The sequence below is a fragment of the Herpailurus yagouaroundi genome, unplaced genomic scaffold (assembly GCF_014898765.1).
Source record: "Herpailurus yagouaroundi ecotype Mexico unplaced genomic scaffold, PumYag 161, whole genome shotgun sequence".
Taxonomy (NCBI): Eukaryota; Metazoa; Chordata; class Mammalia; order Carnivora; family Felidae; genus Herpailurus; species Herpailurus yagouaroundi.
In genome coordinates, this window is record NW_024412402.1 from 13,347,567 (window position 1) to 13,356,909 (window position 9,343).

The following is a 9,343-nucleotide window of genomic DNA, read 5'->3' on the forward strand; positions in this document are numbered from 1 at the left end:
GGCGGGAACTTTGAGGATTTGTTTTGTGGACAACGTAGAGCCACTGGTGGCTTTGGAGCCTGGAGTGACGTAGGTGGGTTGCTTTGTGCAGATCTTCACGCCCCAGACCTGGGGCACAGGCGGCCGTGTGGCTCCTCTGTCAGACCACGTGAGAATTGTCCCATGACCGGAGGAGGGAACAGCTCATTCCGCTGGGAAGTTTCCCAGATGGCACCTGCAGGGGAATCAGGCAGCCATAGAGGCGCGTGTCTGTAGGCAGCAGCCCCACGGGAAACTGTGATGTGGGCCTTTCAAGGAGCTCACATCCATCTTGGCCTTCCACCCACGGCTCCCACCCCCCCCCTTTTTTTTTTTGTCAGGTAGCTAATCCAGATGGTGACTTCCGACTCACGATTGTCAACTCCTCTGTGCTCGATCGGCCCCGGGCCCTGGTCCTCCTGCCCCAAGACGGGTAAGTGTGGCCCCAGAGGAAGTCAGCACGTGTCGGATGCTACAGCAGACCGATTTTCGTGGAAATGCAAACTGCTGGACACAGACTTGTTTCTGATGATTATGGTTGAAATAACCTGTTGACTTCGAGTTTTGAAGCCAGAGCTCAGTCATCTGGTCAGGTGACTCTACTCCCTTTCTGTTCCCGAGCATCAGAGTCTCTGCACCCAGATGTCTCACATCTGTGGGGTGTTTTCTCCAACGAAGGGTATTGAAAGCAAGTCTCTTGGTTAGGCGTGGTCAGGCCTGGTTGGATACCATAAGGATCTTTACCTGGAGTTTGAGGCATGATGCAAACATTTGATCCCGTCCATCTTCTTCCTGTGCACCGCCCCCCAAGCATGGGTGGGTTCTCTTACTAACAATTTGTAAGCACCTGGGAAATGCAAAGGTGCTTTTTATTAATTTCTTAACTTAAGGAAACATAGCTGAAAGGAAATTCTGGATTAGGTTTTCAGTCCTTCTAATATTTATGATACAGAATTTGATCTGCTTTTTAAGAGAAAAAAATGTATATGTACCTGATTAAAAACGTTACGAGAGCAGAAGTTTATGACATGAAAACTACTTGTTTCCTCCTTTCTCACTCTTAACCCTTCTCGCTCACGCATCCTAGGGGTAGCCATGATTAGTGGTTTCTTGTGTAGCTTTCAGAATTCTCTTTTACCCGTATACAAGCGTATATCCTTAAAACACATGTACATGCCCGTGTGTCAGACAGAGTCGGAGGACATTTGCTGTTCTGCATGTTTTAAAAATATTTTACGTGGTTTGAAGATGACGTTTTCATGTGAGCGCTTGTAGATTTTTCAGACTTCGTAATACTCTTTTGTGTATACCACAGTCTGTCACTTTCTCTGTATATTGACGTTTCGGTGTGTATACATATATATCCACCTAAAAGTGTGTGTGGATCTATACACGCATAATACATATACGTGTACACGTATGTATACATATACGCACTTGCTAGTAAGAATGATGCCGTGATGAATAGCTTTGTATATTGCAGTCACGTAACTTGATTATATCTGTTTAAATTCCAGTAAAGGAATTCCTGGGTCAAGAAGTTAAGTATCTTAAGTTCACAATTACAGATTATGACAATAATGCTGAACGAACTGGCCTTATGTTTGTCGATGGGCTTCTTACCTCCTTGGGGTAGCATGTGACCCCCCCCCCCCGCCCCACCTTTCCCCAGGTCTGATGTTATGTGCATTCTTTCCCGGTTTTGACCAGGGTGATGTTCTGGACTGACTGGGGAGACCTGAAGCCAGGAATTTATCGGAGCAACATGGACGGTTCTGCTGTGCATCGTCTCGTGTCAGAGGACGTGAAGTGGCCCAACGGCATCGCTGTGGATGACCAGTGGATCTACTGGACAGACGCCTACCTGGACTGCATCGAGCGGATCACCTTTGATGGCCAGCAGCGTTCCGTCATCCTGGACAACCTCCCCCACCCCTACGCCATCGCCGTCTTTAAGGTGGGGACTCCTTTGCTCCCACCTTGGGCGGTCTGTTAGAGCTGGGGAAGAGTGTACCGAGGTGAAGAGCTGCTCTTGTTTTACAGAGATGCTTGTCTACTTCTAGAAAACCAGCTCATTTCTGAATTTGAGACAGTTTCCTTTACAGTTTCCTTTCCCTGACATCCTTTACGGATGTCACAGTTGCCGGGCTGCTCACTGTTCACATTTCAAAAGATTAAAGGTTGAGATTGTTTCACAGAAAAATCCCCGTTTGCCCTTGAGTGCCGGTAGTCTGGGCTCCGTGTCATCTCCTGTGAGGCTTGTCCGCCTCGTGCCCTGATGGCTTCAGATGAGCTCTGTACCAGCTGTGTTGCCCGTCGCTCCTGCTTCGACTCTAGAAAACAGAATGGTTGCTTCTCCCCGACGTTGGGAAGCAGATTTCGAACCGAAGGGCTGGACCGTGGGCAAACTTGATTGCCCATCGGATAGTTTCCTTCGGGCGGTTCCTTCTGTGCGGCTCTTTGGTGCGGTCTGGATAAAACCGCTGCCTTGCATTTCGGCGGAATCTCAACGAGGCTGGTCATTCACCAGTGACCGTCAGGCATCGCCCCGCACGGGCGAACCCCTGTTCTCACGGAGGGTCCAGAACAGGAGACCAAGGAACGACGCTAACGAGCACGGTTTTCTTTTTTCTTTTTTTAGAATGAAATCTACTGGGATGATTGGTCGCAGCTCAGCATCTTCCGAGCTTCCAAATACACCGGCTCTCAGATGGCGATTCTGGCGAGCCAGCTCACGGGGCTGATGGACATGAAGATTTTCTACAAGGGGAAGACGACTGGTAAGGCAGTGTGCCCCGCTTCATCTTTCTCTCGCTCTGTCTCTCGTGGATCTCTAGGAGGGGCTGGGTGTGGGCAATCCCTGCTCAGGCGGGATCTGGCAGCCTGAATCTTTATTGTCACGACAACATGCACATTATTTAATTTCTTCCTAATGACATCTTAATTTCTTTTCTAATGGTACACAAACAGCTGGAAGACAGCGTGTTTTTGCCTGCCTAGCGTGTGATACTTGGTGGGTAATTACACCCCCCTCCCCTGCCTTTGGCCCCTGACTGATTGGTGGTGTGGCTTCTGTTGCAGCTGGAGAGTCCCAGCGGGCGCTTAATCCCCACTTGGCAACCTTACAGGGCCCAGCGCCGTGCTGGGTGTGCAGACAGTCGCTGCCTCCTGATGGGATCGTGTCTTGTTCTCCGGTTGCCCAGATGACCTGTTGCTCATTGAGCGCCTACCTATATGATGCATTAATGAATGTGTCCCGCCTGCAACTCTTAAGGCCCATGAAGAAGGGGGTTGTGGTTTTTTTTCTTTTTTTTTTTCCCTTCTGTCCTCAACAGTTTTGCCACTGCCTGGCACTTAGTAGGGCTTGGTATTTGTGGAAAGAGGTCATGGAAAAGGAAGAGCTGCCAGTGGGTGGAGACGGTAGCTGTCTTTTTTTTTTTTTTTTTCTAATGTTTTTATTTATTTTTGAGACAGAGAGAGACAAAGCATGAGCAGGGGAGGGGCAGAGAGAGAGGGAGACATAGAATCCGGAGCAGGCTCTAGGCTCTGAGCTGTCAGCACACAGCCCGACGTGGGGCTCGAACTCAGAGACTATGAGATCATGACCTGAGCTGAAGTCGGATGCCCAACCGACTGAGCCGCCCAGGCGCCGCAGTAGCTGTGTTAAAGATTGCTGGCAGAGGCTTCAAGAGCTGCTCCGGTGCCTGTGACCCCGCTGGTCCTGGAGAAAGCCTCCTTCCTTATTTCCTGCCCTTTCCGTCTGTATGCCACCCGTATGCTTGGCTCTCCAGAAGAGACGGCAGGATGCTCCGGGAAGAATAGTTCTTTTAAGAAACACCCTATTTTTCTCAGCAGGATTAAATAGCACCCTGGGTCTGCTGACTCTCCTTTATTGACAAACTGCTAGGTTTCCCGGTTTGAGCTAGAATGTTGGCATTGTTTGGTGGGTTTTGGCTGGCCTTGTGCTAAGAGAAGACTGTCAAAGGGAAAAAATACGGTTATAGATACCCTTGTTATTTGGGGGAGACCAGTGGAGATAGCATTGTGAACACCCTTAGGAAACCATACGGAATGCTGGAAATGTAAGTCTGTATTCTTGTCCTGCCTTTGCGACTGACCTGTGATGTGGGCGGGGGCGGTACTGGAATCCATGGATCATAGATCAGGGAACGACATCTCAGATGTTGTGAATTCGCCCTCTCAAAGGTCCCTCGCTGGTTTAGGAGCCGGGCTTTTGTTCCAGTTCTGCCACAGAACGTAGGGGTCACTCTCTTCTCGGACATGGTGCCTGTTTTAAAACAGGGAGAGATGAAGGACTGCTTCTCAGCTCCAGGGGCTGAAACTCAGGGCCTTTGTCTGATGGAGGACCCCCACCCCTGCTGATGGGCGTGGGTAGCAAGCCCAGTGAGTCCTCAGCATTCCTGTGGATTAGCACTCCTTCCAGAAAGCAAGTCTGCCTTTTGACCAGCGCTTGTAAGCACGTGTTGGTGAGCACACAGCAGCGTTCAGATGAACCGCTGACCCTTGGGCTCTCCCCTCCCCGGTCTCGGCTGGTCACTTGCTTCATTCCAGCTGGTGTGCAGTCACCGCCAGGTCCCAGGGGGTGGGGTGGGGGTGTTGTGCTGGGGGAGCGAGTTTCTGGTCTAAGCATGTGCATAGGTGGTCTCCTGGGGCTGTGCACACAGGCCTGTGAGCCTCACCTTGGGCATGATTTCCCCTTTGTGCCTGAACGAACCCCCTTCATTTAAACCATCCAGAGTAATTCAGAGTAATTCCGGGAGTCTGGCTGGGGTCTGGACGGAGATGTGTGCCGGTGGGTAGCACACAGACTCGGGCCTGCAGCCTCAGGACCGGTCGCTGCCTTCTCTTTGGTCCTTCCTCCATTTGCCTTTCGGATTTCCTTTTTCTCCTTTGTGTGAGCAGGATCCTTGCAGCCGGCCTCCCGCCCACAGACACAGGGCCGGAGAAGCAAGTCTGTGATCTCTCAGGGCTAGTTGAGGGTAGCTGAGCACTTTTGAAATGACATCTGGCTGCCAGCACTGCCTGTATGCAGCAGGTGCCTCTTGGCCTTGAACTTGTTTGCTCTAACCTGCCTGATTTTTTTGGACCCTGTTTTGCACACTCGTGACCCCTGGTGCTAGTCAGTCTTTATTATTTTTAGTGTCAGCTCCTAGCACACGTAGGACTATTAGCCAAGTGTAAAATAATAATCGAGATGATAACCTACATTTATTTAGGGATTCCTGTGTTATCAGTATCACACTAATGTGCTTTGTGGGCTTGAATGACCTCAGTCAACCTTCCCCAAATCCTGTGTACTATTAATATTTCTGTTTTGTAGATGAGCACATGAAAGTCAGGTTCATGTTTCTGTATCATACGTATAGTTAAGTGGTAAGAATTTGCACCGTGGCCTAATTCACTTCCAAGCTTGACTTCCACGAAACTGTCAGGCTCTGCTCCCTCTGTCATCTGTTGTTGGAATAGCAGTGCCCTGGTATATGATGGTGATATGGAAGTCCTAGATGTTGATTGATTCCTGTTCGTGATAAAAATTTGTTCACTCCAAGCATTTGTCCATTTGGGCGATTTTGGTTATAACCAGACGCCTTTCTTGATCTTTGTCCCTGATTAGTTTTCATGTAGGGTTACTGGAATTTATTCCCCACAAAGAGTGCTTTTTTCTTTTTCTTTTTTTAAATGTGTATTTATTTTTGAGAGAGAAGGAGAGCACAAGCAGGGGAGGGGCAGAGAGAGGGGGAGACAGAATCCGCAGCAGGCTCCAGGCTCTGAGCTGTCAGCCCAGAGCCCGACGTGGGGCTCGAACTCGACGAACTACAAGATCGTGACCTAAGCTGAAGTCAGAAGCGTAACCGACTGAGCCACCCAGGCGCCCTGAGTGCTTTTTCTTTAAAGAGCTTAGTTTACAAGGCTGTTGATTTTTTTTCAGTTGATTTTGCAATGGATTAAAATACTTTGGAGCTCTTGGAATGGTCCTTCCGAGTCTCAGTAATCTAAGGCTTTTAAATATCTGTAGTGAGGGCAAACACTTACTCTCTGAGGTGGATTTGATTCGATCATTGTCAAACGTTTAGATAATTAAGCAAGATAATAGCATTTCTGTGTCCTAAACTGGTTCTGGAGGAATTTTCCAAAGAGGAGATCTGAATATGTTCTGAATCTGCCCGATGAAGGCATCGTGGGGCTGTTTGGTCTTTGAAGGGGACATCTTTGGAGATGATGACTGCCGTTTGTCCACTCTTTATATCAGATTGATGGTCTTTGTATTGTCTTCCTTGCCCATGCAAGACTGCAGCCTCCTGTATAGAGTCCGTGGCCATGTTCTGGGGGTGGAGTTCTGCTGACTACTCCTTCCATGCTCTCCCGGCTTCTCTGTAGCACCCCATAAGCTCCTGCCCAGTGTACCTCTTGGGGTCAGTGACTGGGTCTGCTTGGTTTGGGGTTTGCCTCTGGACGCTGCCTCTCAGACCGTATACATCTCTGTCTAGAACCCCATTTGGGGGGCCCCGGGGTGGCTCAGTCTGTTGAGTGTCTGATTTCGGCTCAGGTCACGATCTCGTGGTTCACGAGTTAGAGCCCTGAGTCAGTCTCTGTGCTGAGAGTTCAGAGCCTGGAGCCTGCTTCTGATTCTGTGTCTCCCTCTCTCTCTGCCCCTCCCCTGCTCACGCTCTCTCTCGAAAATGAATAAACATTAAAAAAAAAAAATTTAGAACCCCATTTTGGGTTCGGTGCTTCTGGCTCTTGCTTCCTTGGGTAGGAACCTTTGCTCCACATGTGAAAGTGTTAGTCGTGTTCTTTTACAGACATAGCCCATGTGAAACCATCATCCTGTCCTGGAGTCTTTTTTTTTTTTTTTTTTTTAAGTATTCTGTTACCGTTCCATTTCTTGGAACACTGAATGCTGTGTTGTCCTCTGAATACAAAGAACATGTTCCAGATCGTTTTGGAGTTGTTTTGCATTAGTGACAGCTCTGTGTTCTTCCCTGTAGCCTAGAGCATGTGTATTTTGAAAAAGGAATAATCTCTCTTCATGGAACAGATCAGGGTGAACTGATCTCTGGCATTTCTGCTCTCGTCAACCGGTTTTTCTGCTGTGGAAACTCTACCTTTAGAGTTGGTTAAATATTTGTAGAACCCTTTTGAATGTTTCATCATATGGATTCTCCTCTGCGAATGTATTTCGTGTCTTTGGTAATGCTTCGTACTCTCCGGTCCTTAGCGTCTAAACAGCACTGTTGCTATATCATTGTGACTTTTATTTTTATGCGTGTGCTAGTTAAACACTGAGGAAGTGCCAACACATCCAAAGCCACTGAGCGTATCATCACCCATATTAATACCAGTCGTCATTAACGAGCCCTGTTTTCCAGCCTGCAGGTCAGTATAGGCAATGACATGGCTAAAATCTTCCCGCATGGAAACAGGTTACCTGGATGTGATTGTGGTGCGTGTGTCTGTCCGTGAGATAGCACAGCTGAAGGACTGTCATCAGCTGAGCTTTATCAGAGCGTTTATGTGTATTTCCCCCCGAGTTTGATGATGGACAGTCACGGCCAAAAGAACATGCTTACATTTCATAATTTATGTGGCTTTTATGGTGCTCCATAGTTGTATCGTGTTTCCAGCTTTTACCCAGTGGTGTGTGCATCCTCTCCCGCCTTGCCAGAGGGATGTGGAGGGTAGGAACATCCCTTTCCCATCATTGTTCACCCACAAAAGTTCTCTCCCCGGAATGCAGCGAAGGATCTTGTGGACTTTCGTCTGGCCCTCTCTGTGGAAAGCTGAACCAGAGAAAAGACTGGAAATAGGGATAGATCGATGTTAACTAGTCCTTGTGTGGATTTATTGCATGACAGATAGCACGGAGGCTAATGGGCACCATGGCTGGCTTTTTATTCAGCTCGGCCGCTGCACTCGGGCGCAGAGGAATTGAAAAGCAGAGACCCGGGTGTTCGTCTGGGCCCTGTCATTACTCAGGTGCATGTTCTCATTAAGGGCTCTTGGGTGAGAGGAGCAGAAATCCAGTCAAGCTAACTCAAGTAAAAAGTGCTAAGGAAAGCATAAAGGGAGAGTGTAAGGAACCCAAAGGGAGGAAACAGAGGTGAGCCTTGTGGGGACAGGTGCAGGAAATGGTAAAGACACCACTTCTGTCTCTCTCTCTCTCTCCTTCTCCCTTTGGGACCCTGGTGTGGCCCTTCCCCTCCCCTCTGGAAGTCTGCCGTATTCTCCCGTCTGCCTCTCTGGAGTCTGTTTCTGCACAGCCTTGACCTGCACGGGGTTTGGTTTGTCCTGCCTCACCTTTGACACCCACGCCGTGTGACTTCTCTCCCGGCTCGGGCTCCCCAGTTGCTCTGTTGTTTTTCCATCACCCCAATTCCAAATTCCCAGGAGGAACAGCGGACGCCTGGCCCTGAGCAGGGGTTGTCGGCGAGGTTCGAGCCCCCGCACTCGGCCCTTCCCCTTTCTCTCTTTCTGCGCTCCGCGCCGTCGTGTGTCTGTACGATGAGCAGGCCGTGTTGATGTCAGTATCCCGTTCGGTGGTTTTTTTAACCCGGATGTGGCCGCCGCTTGCCTTCTCTCCAGGAAGCAACGCCTGTGTGTCCAGGCCGTGCAGCCTGCTCTGCCTGCCCAGGGCCAACAACAGTAAGAGCTGCCGGTGTCCGGAGGGCGTGTCCAGCACTGTCCTCCCGTCCGGGGACCTGATGTGCGACTGCCCGCAGGGCTATCAGCGGGAGAACAGCACCTGCGTCAAAGAAGGTGCGTCCCTTCTTCTTTTCTACCCTCCTTCCTCCTCCCCCCTCCCAGTGCTGTGTGTTCCCCACGTTGCTGGGTTATTGAAATTGCCGCGGGTAAGGATCAAATCCGCTAGATACATACAGACATCCCGGCTCAGGGGCCGAGGCCTGTGGTACTTCAGTCCTCAGTGGGAGTCCCCTCTTTGTCTCCTTCCGCCTCTTTATTTATTTATTTATTTATTTTCACTTATTTGGAGATAGAGAAAGAGAGAGCGAGTAGGGGAGGGGCAGAGGGAGAGAGGAGAGCGTAAGAATCCTAAGCAGGCTCCGCACTGTCAGTGCAGAGCCCGACGTGGGGCTCGGACTCACGAACCGTGAGATCATGACCTGAGCCGAAGTCAGACGCTTCACCGACTGAGCCATCCAGACTCTTCCTTTCCTCATCCACCCCTCCACATCCGGGTTCTCAACTTCTCCTGCTTCCTGGCAGTTGGACCAAACCTGGCTTGGAGAAAGGACTGGTCGGACCCCTTCACAGCTCACCTGGGCTCAGCAGCAGCTCTTTCCCA

At 49.8% G+C, this 9,343-nt stretch overlaps 1 protein-coding gene across 1 annotated transcript in view; it reads left to right on the top strand.

Moving 5' to 3' along the window:
- The window catches only part of SORL1 (sortilin related receptor 1), a 153,751-nt gene that overhangs the window by 82,376 nt on the left and 62,032 nt on the right, over positions 1–9,343 (top strand). The window contains exons 19-22 of the mRNA XM_040482842.1: positions 360–451; positions 1,729–1,975; positions 2,660–2,798; positions 8,623–8,796. Coding sequence (XP_040338776.1) covers positions 360–451; positions 1,729–1,975; positions 2,660–2,798; positions 8,623–8,796 — 652 coding nt within the window. The remainder of the gene's footprint in view (positions 1–359; positions 452–1,728; positions 1,976–2,659; positions 2,799–8,622; positions 8,797–9,343) is intronic.